The sequence below is a fragment of the Mauremys mutica genome, chromosome 9 (assembly GCF_020497125.1).
Source record: "Mauremys mutica isolate MM-2020 ecotype Southern chromosome 9, ASM2049712v1, whole genome shotgun sequence".
In the NCBI taxonomy this organism is placed as follows: domain Eukaryota; kingdom Metazoa; phylum Chordata; order Testudines; family Geoemydidae; genus Mauremys; species Mauremys mutica.
In genome coordinates, this window is record NC_059080.1 from 12,170,255 (window position 1) to 12,186,843 (window position 16,589).

The following is a 16,589-nucleotide window of genomic DNA, read 5'->3' on the forward strand; positions in this document are numbered from 1 at the left end:
TTTGACTATCATCTTCATATTTTGGAAAATGTCCACTGTCCAGATGTATCCTGGGTATGGCCAAAGTATTCAGCACAGCGGCCCTTGCCCTATCCGGATCTAAAGCAGGTGAGAAGGTGATTGATAGTATGTGTGTGTCTATATATCCACACTGAGCCCAGTCACTGATGTTAGCTGGCTTGATCCTTTCAATCTCTCTAAGTCTGAAATCACACACCCTCTTCAGAAACTTCGGGTCAGGCCCTCAAGTGATATAAGTCACTATAATTATATTGACTTCAGTGGAGTTGCAGAGTATGTAGATATTATGGGCTGAATACTATAAGCTCTTTGGAGCAGGGGCTCTCTTTTTGTTATGTGCACGTACAACAATTAGCATAACGGGCACCTGGTCCATGACTGGAATTCCGCAGTACAAATAATAAATAGGAATAAAAATATTCTGAAATCAAAGGGATGTACCAGAGACACAAGTCTTCTCTAGAATCTGGCCCTCAACCTTTCTTTAGAGTGAGAAAAGAGAATGTCTATTACAGCTAGTACCATAATTCTCTTTGGAGTATTTTTCAAAAACCTTCGCCACAAATGGGTTAAAACGTGCCCTGCGTAAATCATGCATAATACGGCATTAACGTTGAAATCCCAAGTGACTGAACCCTTCTGACTTTTTTTAGGTCTGTTACAGATGATGTATGTGGGGTCTAAGAAGTGAAGATCCTGCCATCTAATCTGCAATTGTTAGCGCACTTATTAAACGATACTTATCATTAAGTATGACTAAGGAGGAGGATGGAGTAGGTTATTCCAGTAATGTCTCTTTTTCTTAGCAAAGCAGACTAAAAGTCCATTTTGATTGTCTTGCAGCTGCAATGTTATCTTCAAAATACATCATCAGTTCTGGTCAATTTAATCATTGTGACAACCCAGTCAGCTGTCAGACCGAAAGCTGGTGCTATACAATCTATGTGTTGGACACAGAAGACATGTACATGTGTGAAAAGAAAAGAAATGAAAGTTATGTTCCCATTTCTGGCCAGTACAATTCCTCACTGATTTTGGTTTGCACTTTTCTTGCCTTCATTTTCCTCGAGTGTTTTAAGAGTGACTGTGCTTCATGACTGCTGAGGATTCTGTCAGATAATTTCTGCAATGTGAATTTACACAAATGATAATGCATTCTTCAGCCTTTTGGTATTCAGCAGGTACATGGGTAGGACATGAGACACTTATGCCCATACACTTTCTTTTCTGTACAATTTCATACTTTACTAAATATGCATATTTCATGTATAAACACTCTAAACATATCTGCCCATATAACCGGTGGGAAAGCTTTCATGGCTTTTATATGAGTTACAGTGCATGGTTTGTCACTGTGAATTGAAATATTCAAGATCCTTGTAAATAAAAATAGAATGACAACTTTTTTTTTAAATTGTTATTTTCTGACACACCAGGGCACCTGTGTGTCTGGCAAGTCAAAACTCAGTGCTTTTCAACGTGTATTATGTATACACATCATGCACAGACACACTACATGGTGGTGCTGATGCCATGTAAATGTGTTGCCTCCAGTTGGGTTGACTGCAATATTCAGAAATGGCAGAGTTCCTCAGGTGTAGAAACTGGAGTGAGGGAGGCTGTGGAACATCTGAGCTGGTATTTCAGTTATCAGAGCAGGTTTTTTTAAGTTCCTAAAGTAGGGAAGACCCTTCACAGATATGGAGCTGCTGTCAGTCAGTGGCCAGGCTGGATAATTTTGCACCAATATAGATAATTCCTGTGCATTAGAACTATTAGGCTTTGGCTGGTCCTTCAGAGCAGCCACTCATTACCTGACACGCAAAAAGTTCATAATTGGATGCAAGACTGAAAACAAAGAAAGTAATTGTATGCATTCAACAAAATGCTAATTAGATGGGCATGTTACCTTGTACCATACTACTTCCGGCTCCTGATTTGATGTTTTATAATCCTCAATATCGGGGCAGGAGATTATCTTTCTTTTCGTGACTTCTGATTTTTCCAAATATCGGATCTGGCTGTTGTAGCAAAGCCCAGATTCATTCTCAGCCACTGTCAAGGACATTGACACCTTCATGCAATAGGTGGAGTTTCTGCAAGAACAGAGAAGAGTTTTACACCGATAGCTTAGTTTTTACCACATCAGTTTCACGAGTCTTGGCTTTGCTACCAAGAGCTCACCGACATGATTCAGGAACACACTCAAATAAGTCACTGCAACGTTGTGCAATTCAGGTGTTAAGAAAATATTATAGAGATGCAAATTAAATATGAAGCATCACACAAAACTTACATTCGCCCGTGCGATTTGTTTTATTGAGCTCAGTGGCATAATCGTAATGATCCTCGTTACCAGATAAGAGAAGAATGTTCAACTCCCAGAACTGGTTTCACCTCCACAGCAGGAGTTACTATGCTATCAACTAGAGGAAGATCTGACAGGCACTGAAGACCACCAAAAGAAGTTCCATCCCACTGGAGCTCCTTCGATAGTAAGGGTGCAGGGCCTCAAGGTTTGGAGCAAAGGGATTTATATGTACTACCTGCAAGCACCTCTCCAATGAGGGCCAGCACAGCCTTAAAAGTGGGTGGAGGAGGCATAACCAGGCAACTGAGGGACATGCTAATCAGCACATCCCCTTTCAAACAGCTTTCACTGGCACATCTTCTAGAGATCCCAGAGACATCACCTGCCCTCCCCTCAGGGTGACTCCAACCTAGAGTACACTGGCATGCAATTTGCTCTCCTCTGAGTCAGTGGTACTAAATCATGCATAGAATGCAGGAATAATTCCTTCCACTGAAGGAATGATTGGTGAAAGTCTATGGCAAAAGGTCAGACCGGACAGAGGTAGTGGTCCCTTCTGGCATTAAATCTATGATCCTATAAACATAAGAATCTAAGATCACAGTTTTCTCAGTTCCCACAAAAACAGAGCGGGTGAAGTCCAGGAAAGGGTGCATGAGTTAAATCCAAATGTTCTTGTTTTTCTTGCTGTCAGTCCAGAATAAATGTTAATGACCAAGCTACATGCTTCCTGAATGTGAAAATGAGGTTAAAATGGAAATGCTTATAGACTCACAACTCTAACAGAGTTAGCAGCTACCACAATAACAACTCACGCTGATATTTATCATGGTGTTACTGTCAAGCATTTACAGTTTGTGCAAGAGTGTTGCAACTCAGACTGTCAGATTCTGGTTTTCATTAGACGGGATGGAAAACACAGTCCTTTAAGACCAGACTACAAAGTACGACAGACCTTATAATGAGGGCTCTGTTTCCCATCATGCATCACTTTGTCACTAAGTTTTCTGGAATCAAAGAGGTCTGGAAGACTGATACACTGGCTAGCTACAATATCACGGGGAGTCCTGGAGAGTTCCTGCTGATATTACCACTTTGCTTCAGTATTCTCCTGCAGCTACTGTGTTTCAGATTGTTTTACCTGGTACAAAAGCCACATTCACCTGGAAAATGATCAGTGACCAAATGGTCAAACCTCTGATACTAACATCAAGATAATGGATCCTCAGACTCCTCAAATTAGACGTATGATGAGTTTCAACGGAAAAAGACAAATCCCAGTTTATCCCATTGCAAGTCTTTTGTTGCACATCATTATGGTAATAAAATGTCACACAGAATAGCCTGTGTGGAGCCTGCAGCTAGAAATATACTAAAGAAGTGTCACTGCGTTTTCCCTCCTACAGAGACTTTTTACTTTTTGTTGTTGTTTTATTTAATCTAAAGTATAGTTATCAGAGCTGAAAAATAAACATTTTGGGAGGAGTTTTGAAAAGTCCCTATGCAACTTGACAATAAAAATCAAATTTCCCCTAAAACATTTAAGTGTTTTTGAAAAATCTCACCCTTTGTTCCTTTCAGATGGGAAAACAAACTTCAGCTTTAAAGAATTTTTAAGGATATTGTGATGGAGCACTAAAAACCCACACAACAGCAGTGCATGTACTTTACAGCTGATATATGTATATAATCAGCAGCATTAAGCAATTGGTAATTAACAACTTACCTGGATGATTACCCCTATTCTTGATTACAAGACACGTCACATACCCAGTAGAAATTATCAAGGCTCATAAAGATAATGACTTGGGGTTGTTATTCATTATTTGGTATAATTTAATAGTGCTATATTTTCTGCTAACGATTTTTCATTATTGAGATTACATTTTGAACAGGGCCTGAGGCTAGTTCTATTTAAAATGCTTACTCCCTAAAAATGTAACACTCCTTTCACTAGTTACAATTAGAATGGTACAGAGTTGAGGAAACTGACTGACTGGTGAGCAACATCACTTAAAAAACAAAACAAAACAAAAAAACCCTCCCAGAATAAGTCTATTCAAGCTCATGATAAATAAAGCCCTTACTAAGCCAGCAACAATAGGCTTGAGAACTGGATGAACTATCTTCCACTGGCTGCCTTTGGTCTGTTTTCCTTGAGGACATTGGTAGAGTGGCCAATGTTATCCCTATATTTATTACCTCCCTTTTCCTTCTTTAAAAATAATGACGACTCTCATTAATTTGTATTATAGGAAGGAGGAACTTCTCCCAGTACAATATAATGAAAACAAAGGAGGGCTGGTCGCACTGGGCCCCAAGCATGGAGGGAACAGGGAAGGAAGGTTATATAAAAAGAGTAAATAGGGGTGGAATGTACTTGCAAAGAACACAGACAAGTAACAAATAATCACTATTTTAGTGTTGCTATAGCAGATGATGAGTGAAATTGACAAAATAATTTGTTTCCCACTGTGGATGGAGAGCTTGCTAGATGAAGGGTTATAGATGTGACCTTGAAAATAGATTAGTTTAGCAGGGACTTTGCAAGTCAGTAGAAACAGCTGTTGATCAAGTACAACTCAAATGATCTTAGACCTTAACGGGATTTCAGAGCACCCATTTAATAGACGAGAGGTAGGCTCAGCATAGAGAACATGTCTGGTAGAAAATAAACTTGAGACCTTGAAAATGCATCTTCTAAAGCATTTTCACTTCTTAAAAGGTCTCAAGCTGCTCCCTCTCCCATTGGGCTGACCTCCACAGGCTTCCTTTTAAGAAGAGGGAGTACTAGTAACAAGGAAGGGGAGAAGAAAGAGGAGGAAAAGACAGACCTTCTTTTTGCAAGGAGAAAGGATTTGAAAGTCTTAACATACTGGCACCAGAGGTTGTGATTCCCCATCTCAAAGTACTACTGCGAAATGTGTCTGCTCTCTGGACTGGGGAAGTGAAGAGCTCAACAGTTTTGCTTTGCAGGAGTTTGTGAAACTATTTCCTTCTATCATGGTGTCTACGTCTTTGCAGTCCTCAGCTCAGCCAGGTTTTGCTTTGAATTATATATTCAAACAAACTCAGAATCCAAAAGAAATACATGGCCAAAATAGCAGCAGTGGCAGATTAGCCACAGGGCCAATGAGGCGCCTTTCCAGGGGCCCCCGTCAATTGGGGGGCCCCTGAAAAATGGGCACCCCTATGTCCCGACTCACTCCGCCCGCCTGGTGCTCCTGCTGTTTTTTTTTTATTTCATTATAATTGCAGAGCTATAGCTTGGTCACATATCCAAGGGCAGATGCAATTGTGAATACCACAAGGGGATTAATGGAAGCTGTGCCCAGGAAAGAATACAAGAATCAAGCTTCTAACAGAATGCAACACGCTGCCTACTCGTTTTAAGTGCTGAACTTTATTAAATCTATGGCACATTCATTGGCTCATTGTAACACTAACAGCAGCTATGTGCAGGTCAACCTCCTGAGTCCATTCCCTTTAACTGAGTCTCCACAACTTGGGAACTTAGCAGCTTCTGACTTATAAAGAATACCAACCCGCCATCTATCTCCCTCTGAAAGTCAAGAGCACTTGGTCCACTAACACCTATCTGTGGGAAAGTGCTTCCTTTACCAACTTTCAGACTCTGACAATCTCCTGTTTTCCTCTCTAGTCATTACCGGGAGAACTATCCAGATAATCAATAAATTCCAGAGTCCAAATTTGTGTTGCCAGTATTTGAAATACAAGTCCATTGTTATTTAGTGGTTTCATGTGTGTCTGCAGGTGGTGTCTCAAGTTGTTCTACACCAGCTCCATGAGGTTATCATCTTCTGATCTGTTTAGAGAAAAAGGCATCATTTACTATCGTCATACAATTCTGAACACAAGTATTGTATTTTTCCTCAATTGGAAAAGTGTTTAATGTATGATATGATTAACTCTTCACTAGCTTGTTACCTTATTCTTCCATGAACCCTGCTGGGGCGTGCTTTGGGTCATTTGTATTTTCAAAGTTCTTAGATGTGCAAGCCCTTCTTTCTCCCCAAAGTGTGATGCGCATTGACCCCTTCAAGTTAAAAGGCAATGCCTGCAAGAGAAAAAATTTAGTAGACAATTGACATCACTGTAGTTGTCTATTGAACCATAAACAAAGAGTATATATTCCTTCTCTTCCTCAGTGTTTGTTACCTTTGCTTGGCACAACTCCAACCATTTCTGCAGAGGAGTTTGTTGTTTCTTTTACTATTGTAATTCCAATCCCAAGTCCTTAGCACTATATCAAAAACTCAGATGCTACTTGGCTCATCGTGTTCATCCTTTAATGTCTGAATGGCCCTCAGGATCTCACTAGTAAAAACAAAAACAGTTTAGAAACATGATCACAGAAAATTAGGTGCAGCATGTTACAATTGCAGCATGTTACAAGTCCATTTTACCGTACCTTGTGCATTTTCTGAGATTTCGGTTCTGTGGGTCCTCCAGTAACGAGCTGTGGCCTTAATCCAGAGTGAAACACCATGGAAATTCCTATTCCTTCAAGCAGAAGAACTATTTGTGTTGTGCTTATCTCACCATTCCTTAAGCGTCTCCATTCTCCTGCACTGTTCCCTGGTAAGCTTTTCACATTACAACATATGGTTGCTGTCATATGCACTGGATTCTGAAGTCAGAAGGCAGGTTCATCTTGAATAAAAAATAAACACTGTCCCAGTAGCCTACGCTTTAACTTGCAGAAAAGATGCATCATTGGCCAATTGCCAATGAGAAGAAACTTGTCCTGGGCAAAGTCACTGCAGGCCAACATAAAAGAGGAGTATGAATGGTGGTTTGGATACAAGATACCCAGAGACATCTCCACAGACCAACAGTCAGGAATACATGTTCTTAACAATGGCATCGAAGAGAGTAGTCTACTCCTCACCGTGCCCTCATTCATATCATTAAGGAGAGTGGATATTTATTGAACAACTAGCGCTTCTGAATTTTCCCAAACACAGGATGGTAGGGGGATGAGGGCCCAGTATATTGGTCTGAGTTGATCTCTTATACATTAGTTTAATTTACCCTCATCTGTCCAGTGTTTAGATAGATTAGATCCCAAGCTAGATTTCAGCAAATGCATCTTCAGAGGACGCCGGCACACATTGGCGGGTAGACGACATCTAATGTAATCATTGACATGGGCACTCTTAAGAAGAGCAAAAAACATGACGACGGGATTCACCAGTAGCAGATTGACTGTCCTCGGGTCTCCCCATAGTGGGGAGCAAGAGGAGCCAGTTTTCACCTTTATTGTCTCCAGAGGAACTGACTGGCTCGACTGATCTGTTCACCTCAATAGGAGCTGTTTACCTGTCTTCTCCAGAAAGATGATTACCCCCACTCCAATCATATAAATAAGGACTGCTCAGGGTCAAACAGAGGTAAAAACAGATGGGACTTCAGTTAAACAATATTACATTGATGGTGCATATTGCCCTCAACCTTTGAGCAACACTAAAATCTCAGGAAGTCCTTTTCTCCTTTGGTAATACGTTACTACTGCAATTGTCCTTTCAGACAGGTAACAACCTCTGAACGCATTAAAACCTCTAAAAACAAGGTAAATTGTAAATACAAGACAAGATTATACAGAATGCAGCAAATTGCGGGAGTTGACTAGGAACATCAAAACTTCTATGCTTTATCAGACATGGTCCGAGTCCAACATTTTTTCTCTCACAGTAGCCGGCACCAGCTGCTTCAGAGGAAGAAATTCTGCAATAGGGAGCATATGCTCCCAGGGAGAATTTCCTCAAAGCTACCAATAGTTAGAGGTTGACACATGTCACAAAGCTTGAGAGCTCATACGCCTTCCAAAGCGTTTATTCATTTATGCTTTAATTTACCATAAGATCGCTGGATATTTTTGTTAAAATACATTCTGTGCTAGAAAAGCCACATTTCAGGAGTAGCATGAATCTAAGGGCCCCGAAACAACCACTCCCAGGAGATCCCCCTCCAATAATTTTGGGATTTTTAATACGCTGCTTGTTAGAACTTAGAGCACTTCCAGTCCACCCCACACTGTGGGCAAATTAACGTGTCTGTTCCCCTTCAGACCTTAATTAGACACAAACAAACTGACGTTCAGGACAGCAAGTCTCCCTTAAGTGCTCTCTGCACAAGTACTGCTGAGCCTGACCAGTTCTTCTGCCAAAGGGAACAAATCTCCTAGGGGATATAGTCTTTCCTCATGCATAGACTCAGGGCCGGCTCCAGGCACCCGCGAAGAAAGCAGGTGTTTGGGGTGGCAAATGGAAAGGGGCGGCACGTCCAGGTCTTCAACGGCAATTTGGCAGCGGGTCCCTCAGTCCCTCTCGGAGCGAAGGACCCACCGCCGAATTGCCGCCGAAGAAGGAAGCAGCGTGGTAGAGCTGCCGCCGAAGTGCCGCCGATCGCAGCTTTCTCTTTCCCTCCCCCGCCACCCCCCCGCTTTGCTGCTTGGGCGGCAAAAACGCTGGAGCTGGCCCTGCATACAATTGACATCAGTGTATGCAGAGAGAGAAAGAGACGCTCCCTCAAACACAGACAATTGAGAAAACTAAAATAATGGATCATTTATTATCTGATAAGGTTAAAAATAAAAGTCTGCATGAAGAAAGCATAATGTGCATTTAATTATGTTAATTTACAAAGAGAACTGCTCATGCTGATGTTCCTCCTGTTAGTGACCTGTGACAAGTGTTCACCAGTAAAAGAGAAATACACGACAGTAGATCAAATTCTCAGACTCATCTGCCAATTTAACGGAGTATTCCCTTTTGGACCCAGCACCCTACATTTTGACCATATTGATTCCCTTCTGCAAACTTCGGGTCTTCTGAGAATTTTGTCATTGCCTTTTATCCCTCAGTCAAATCAAATGTAATTGACTGTTACATGGAGGCCAAATCCTACTATCTCAAAGGACACCCAAACCCACACGCCATAAGGCAGGGGAAAAGAAGGGAAAGGAAGGTCCCTCCCTTTTGGAAGTACTGGTGGTAGGGAGTGAGTGGTGGCTGTGTGTCCCACTCTCCCCTCCCCCACAATTTCTGACCCTCTATCAAAAGTAAATGGTAGGGGGAACAAAACATGGCGACTCCCTAAAATAACTGAAAGACAGTTGGTCATTCATTCAGGAACGGGTCCTGTAACACTGATAACAAAGCCTGGAAATACATTAGAAGGCTGACTCCATGTAAAAAGAGAGTATGAAATCCATGTGACTGCTAGGGGAATGTCCTGGATGCGTTGGCTATGGAAGCTGACAAAATGCTTTAACATGACTTGGGGTTGCAGGTCTGTGTGTGATAAAACAGAGGTGCAATCAGACAAGTCTTTGGATGGCCTTCTCCTGGATGCTTGACCTATTGTTCCAGGACCATAAGCATAGGTGCTGGAACTAGGGGTGCTGCTGCAGCCCCTGGCTTGAAGTGGTTTCCATCATATTCAGAGTTTACAGTTTGGTTCAATGGCTCTCAGCACCCCCACTATAAAATTTGTTCCAGCACCTCTGATCATAAGTAATAATAAGCTAGATGAACACTCTAAATGTAAAGGCTTTAGTGAATTTGAAATGGTAACTTAGAAACCTTTTCACAGTAGATTATAGGGAAGGCACTTGCCAGATGGAAGCAGGTATAGAGTGATTAAGTTAAACTCTAGCAGTTTCAGAGGGATTTAGGAGATTTAGGAGAAAGTAAATAAGGAAAAGTTATTTACTTATTCCCATAATACAAGAACTAGGGGTCACCAAATGAAACTAATAGGCAGCAGGTTTAAAACAAATAAAAGGAAGTTCTTCTTCACACAGCGCACAGCCAGCCTGTGGAACTCCTTGCCTGAGGAGGTTGTGAAAGCTAGGCCTATAACAGCGTTTAAAAGAGAACTAGATAAATTCATGGAGGTTAAGCCCATTAATGGCTATTAGCCAGGATGGGGTAAGGAATGGTGTCCCTAGACTCTGTTTGTCAGAGGGTGGAAATGGATGGCAGGAGAGAGATCACTTGATCATTGCCTGTTAGGTTCACTCCCTCTGGGGCACCTGGCATTGGCCACTGTTGGTAGACAGGATACTGGGCTAGATGGACCTTTGGTCTGACCCAGTACAACTGTTCTTATGTTCTTATTCTCCCCTTCTCTGCCTCCCCTCGACACCCCGCATCCATGAAAAATTTAGCATAGGGTGTTTAAGTCCTCTGCAAGTCAAAGACACTGCTGCCAACAAAATGAATGGCCATGTTAAAAACTTAGCTCATGAGATTTAGGTGCCTCATAAGGAGGTTTCATTAGTTTTGGGAAGACCATATTAACCCCCCAACATAGATGTTTTAAAAGGGACTGCAGAGAAAGTGGCCTCACCATTCACGTATTTGTGGAGTGTTTTAACCCTCATACCTTTTTTGGACGCAAAGAATTTGTATAACCCCCTTTTGTCTTTTGGCTGGTTGCAAAGGATTTAACGGCAATTTTTTATTTATTTATTTTTTTACAGAAAAGATGGGATTTCAGAGCATTCCTGAGATGCACTATTTGTCGGAACCTCTTTGAAGTGTGTTCTTTAGCTCTGCTTGCCTCCCATATATGTAATGCGATATGAGGGGCCATCAGGTGAGAGAAGTCTTGCTGACACCCCCTACAGGAAAACCCTCCAAGGCAGATTTGCATTGACTATGTATATGCTCCAGACTCATTCAAAGCCCTGGTGGTTTACAAAAGTGTCCGTCTATTTTTTATTTATATTATGATAAGTTCTATTATGATAGCTCATTGAGCCCCAACCAAGGTGGTAGGTATTGTACGTGCACTTTGAAAACTCTGTAGAGCTTGCAATCTATATAGACAAGACAAAGGATGGTAGAAAGAAAGCTCATTAACACCACTTTTCTTTTGAGGGTTCTCTGAAGTCCAATACAGAACTGGAGATTGGAAGATTTATTTCTTCCTTTACTCACAAAGACCACAAGGAGGAATGTCCCCACCTTCCCCTCACCACACACACACACACACACACACACACACACACACACACTACTTCTACCAATAAACATTGATGTATATTCCCATTCAAGCAGACAAAACAAGCACTGTAGCTCAGTTTGGTTTCGGCAGGGGAGGAAGAGGTGGGAGATAGGGGAGAGAAGCCCTGCCACTGATGGAACAGTTGGTAAATGTTGTTGAGACTTCTTCCCTTGGGTTTTCAGCATGAGAGGGGACAATAAGGTCCAGTTATTCCCTCCACTGCCTCTCCCAAAAAAAAGCCAAACTCTTTCAGTATGACTTGGGGAATCAAAACCATATTTATTTTGTCAGAGGGCAAAGCAGCACGCGAGCTGCCAGCTCAACTTTTTCCATACTCATGACTTTGTAAATGGCGCACTGATTTAGTCCAATTTCAGTTTACATGTTCTGGTTTGGTGTTTTAGCTCCTGAGACCTTGCATCGAATGTTTCAGTCCAGAGTCAATTTTTTACAGTTGATTTGTAAGTACCTGAAAAATGAAGCTCTATAATGGAAGTGCTGACAACCTTAACTAAAGTCACATCAGCCAGCAGTAGAAGTTTAATAGTATATCCAGCCCCTGTGTATATATTGTGCTATAAAGTCATGACTTGAATGTCATGAGGTGGATCTGGGCTCGGTCATGACACAAATATGCTGTCAATCAAGGCCCATTACAGGCTTAATCAGATCCTATTGCTATTTTAGTCCCTGATCTGCAAACACTTATGCATGGGAAAAATGCCTTTCCCTCATACACTCACTCCCACCTTCCCCAATGTCCTCACCCCACCCCACCAAATTGCTTTGTTGGCCTCGATCCTGCCAGGAGCTCTAAGGAGGCATTTTCCCAAACCCACTCAGAGCCCCCACAATAGAGCACTGAGCTTCTTGCAAGATTAGACCTTGATGTTGTACATTGCTGTACATTGTACTTCTCTTTACACTGTATTGATCCTAGTGTACGACTCTGGAGTCAGACAGTTTATAAAAGGCAATACTTGAAACAGATTATAGATCTTTTTACAAAATCATCTTCTGCAGTTACTTCTATCAACTGTGACCTTCATATTCTTGCAAACTAGGTGATCCTGACTAATTATTGTAAAATGCAAACATCTGCTTAAAAACCAAACCAAACCAAATCTCAAATTTTAATTTCATCTCAATTAGTTTAAAAAAATCTTTTACACAGTTTGTGGTGTGAATAGTCCATCACAATAACATTATTATATTTAATGAAATGAAAATAAATTACTATTGCTCTTTGCTCGGCTATTTTAAGCTACTTCTAATTTGATAAACAACAAGAGCAAGGCTTCATTACCAAATTTTTGGAAGAAACAATAAATTTATTCAAGCAAGAAATGTGGTCTTTTATGTATAATTACAAGACATAAAGCTGTGAAACACGGTACTCCCACATAAATCTGAAAATAAGGGAAAAAATCTCCAATTATATAAGAAAGTTTTGGCCTAAGCAGCAAAATTGTAGAACTGACATAGAAGACATTGCTGCTGTGTAATACATTCCAAAAAGCCTGACAGATTGTCTTTATGTCTGGAAGGAAGGAAGAACACATTCTTTATTTAAAAAATTGCCCATTTCTTACCAAAACTATTTGTCACCTAAATGAACAAAGTGTTCTGAAATCTCCCGTATAAAAGTGTGTCCTAGAACTTGAGCTCGTAGGATTTTTGCTAATGTTTGTGTCAAATTGTCTTGACTATCTTACATGAAAAATGTACATCTCTGCTGAAATATGTAATTCAGTGTCTTTACATAACCATTCCATAATGCAACTGTCATAAAAAATAATGGTTCTGTCATTTGTATTATACTAATTACAGAGGTAGCATTACAAAATCAGGATTTGCTAAGAGTTAATCACACAATGGTATCAGATCACAGTTCCCTTCTCCACATCCAATAGTAAATAACTCTGAAATCTGTTGGCAAATGTTGACTTTCTAATAGTAACCACTATCTTTACATTTAATAGTTTCTGGAAAATATTTATAAAACAGACACTGAAGTGTCACCACATGTTTGAGAGTTACCATTTAACTGCTAAAGATTCAGATTCAACAGTTTTGACTTCAAGTCAATATAATCAGTTGCTTTGTCTCTTATCTCCAGCTCTGAGGATACAAATATTGCTCACCGGCAGGAGCCAATCTATAAGGTTCCTTTTGCAGAATCAGGGGATATATTTGCTATCCACCCAGAACAATGGAGCAGTGGTTCCAACTGAGGCCTTTCGATACTGCCCTCTTATACATGTTTACTATTACTCTTACAATTACTACTACTAAAAATAGTGTGTGGTGGGTTCATCTTTCGTCCCAGCTAGATGTTAGTCCACAGTACAAAACCATCAAAACATCACAGTCCTATATTGCTGGCAGCCTCTAGCAGGATCAGAAGCAGACAAAATAAGATTGAAGCAAGTCAGTAGGCAGATTGGAGCTGTGCAAGTTTCTGGGCTCTTTCCAGTTCTGTTAATCTGCCACCAACATAAGCACGAATGTTCACCAAATGTATGTAAAATTTTAAACTACAAAGGGTATTAATACGTTTTTGAATTACTGTTCAGTGGTTTCAGCCGGGGACTCTCAGTGAACTTCATAGCCAGCTTGATTGAGAAGGTAAAAGACTTTATCTTCCATGTCCACAGAATTTTTTTCAGTACTGAAGTCATGCTTGACTTGTCCTTTGTAATGGTACTTCATCCTTCTGTGATCAAACAGGATGAACAGAATATGTGCTGAGGGAAGAGCGATGCCACATTTTGGGAGCAATGCTACATCTTCACAACCCCAAGAATTGCCAAAAGGGAAATCTATGTTTCTTGTTCATCTCTGTGGCAAATGGGAACTTCTAGATGCTAGCTCCTCCTGACTACAAATGTACTTCTGTTCGCAGACTGTGTCTATTATACATCAGCTGAGCTGATCTGTATTCAGCATATAAATCTTCCCCATTTGCCCCTCACAGCGGGTATGATCCTTTGCCCCCTATCCTGCTAACTAAACAAAATCAAGCTCTGATTACCAAATTCTTCAGGAAAGTGCATCAGTTGAGCTTTAATTTTAATCATTTTAAGTTTGATCCAGCAAACCTTTTCTCATGTAAATAATTCTTGTTCATGTGGGTAACTTCAATGGGACTACCCGTGTAAGTAGGGGTTTTGTAGGATCTACCCCTTTGTTTGTTCCTTGATGCTTTTTATTCCAGACATAGGTTGTTGTTGTTGTTTTTTTTAATTAATATTCTGTTTAAAAATCAAATTTTTCTATGGAAAGCAGATACTTTCCTCAAAAATCTACGTGTTGTCGATACCCCAAGCTTCTGTCAAAAAAGAAGTTTCAACAGACATTTTTCAACCAGTTATGGATTGTTAGGTTTGGACAAAAAGATTCTACTGCCTTGGGAGTGATCAATAGACGGCCTGAGACACACAAGCAGTGAGGCACACAGGACAGGCGAGACCACCTCAGCAGTATGACCACAGACATTTCTATTTGTTTGCCTTTGAAGCAACTGTGGTGCAATATTGAAAACATGTACGGTAGTTGTGAAGTCCTTTGTATTTCAAAGCTGAATCAGATAAAGGATCATTTATGCATTTTAAAAAAAATCAAAGCGCCTTCCTAGTTTACCCTATAAACGTATGTTTAGGACAGGCAGTACTATGCAAGTTAAGGCCCCAAATCAGCAAGCCATCCCTCATCAGCAATGCCCTTAAAAGCATGCTTAACTCAAAGCACATGTTTATGTCCGAACTGATTTACAGTTAAGCATACGCTTACGTGCTTTGCAGAATTGAGGCCTCTGGAGGGACACTAAACATTCGATCAACATGTATTGCTGCAAACTAGAATAGACATTTTTCAAAATCAAACAGGACTTTGACTGCCACTTCCACAATGTCAGGGCCATTCAGACCAGGTTATGAGCCGTTAAGCAATTTACAAAAGTTAACTCACTCGTGGTAGACAGGGGTCACAAAAATACCATTAGAAAATTATCATCTGTGATTGCTGTCTGCCAGTTATGGGATTTGCTCTTGATTTGCCAAACAGTTTTATTTGATCAAAATGTTTGTTTTGGTTTAAGCCTTCAGAACTGAACTGCCGCCACCTCCCCACCCCTTTTTTTGACTAAGTTAAAAACCTTTGAAAATAGGTCTCAGTGAAGGAAGTGAAGACATATTTAATTATCGCTATTGGAACAAGTAATCATAATTATTTGAGAAACTGTAATTCCAAGATAATGCAATAATCTGACAAACAATCAGGAAAAGAAAGATAATGAGTATATATTAATTGGCAGTACCTTTCAGTCCTGAAATAGCTAAATTTAAGCATTGCCTTAAATAAGAAAAACTATAGAAATGTATTGTTATATTCAACACAATACCCACCTTAAAACACACGTGTAGAATCCACTGTCTTGCAACTCAGCTGAATGAAACCATATTGAATCTTCATCCTTGCTCATCCTAACTTCTGAAAATATAATGGGCTCTTCTAAATCTCCTTTGTTTTTGTACCATATAAGCCTAAGACCTGTGCTTTGGGCCATGCTATAATTAGTCCTGATATAGCTGTAGAAAAGGGCACATTTCACTCGGACTGGTTCACCTGCCAAAGCCATGTATGTCTTGAGATCCACTGACCAGTCAATGCAACCATCAACTGAAAGGAAAACAATAAAAGAAATATTAGATACAGAAACATTTTTCAAGATAGTGAGAGAACCTGTGAAATGCAATAAAAATCAATCAAAAAGAAAAATCTTTATTTTTAAGCCATTGTGAATCATCTGTCAGAATTAACCGCAATTGAAGGTTTTCACTAGATTTTAGTTTGACATAAAAAAAAATGTGATTTGTAGAGTGCATTTTTAGCTCCATTCAGTTCTGTTTCCTCTTCAGAATTTCATTACTTCCGCTAACTCTTTAATAAATAACAAGTGTTTTTACCTTAGCTACTTGAACTGAAAAACCAGCTTAGAGTTCTGTAATTAACGAAAATGCATGTTGGCATCTGATCTCAATCCACCCCCTAAACCTCCTCTACTCACCTCTTCTAATTATCTTTGTTACTGTCACAAGGTGCTTCTTCAGCTACCCGGTGAGCTGTGCTGTCTAGCCTATTTTTATAGTCTCCAGGTCACAAACACACAGTCTTTCTTCTGGGAACTTGTCCCCGATGCCAGGTCACCATTCAGTCCACC

The 16,589-nt window shown here is 40.4% G+C and overlaps 1 protein-coding gene across 6 annotated transcripts in view; it reads right to left on the minus strand.

The window, feature by feature from the left end:
* The window catches only part of IL1RAPL2 (interleukin 1 receptor accessory protein like 2), a 548,931-nt gene that overhangs the window by 239,818 nt on the left and 292,524 nt on the right, over window positions 1–16,589 (minus strand). For all 6 annotated transcript variants that reach the window (XM_045029383.1, XM_045029380.1, XM_045029382.1 and 3 more), the window contains 2 exons: window positions 15,775–16,048; window positions 1,931–2,117 (listed from right to left, as the gene is read on the minus strand). In XM_045029383.1, the coding sequence (XP_044885318.1) occupies window positions 1,931–2,117; window positions 15,775–16,048 (461 nt within the window). The remainder of the gene's footprint in view (window positions 1–1,930; window positions 2,118–15,774; window positions 16,049–16,589) is intronic.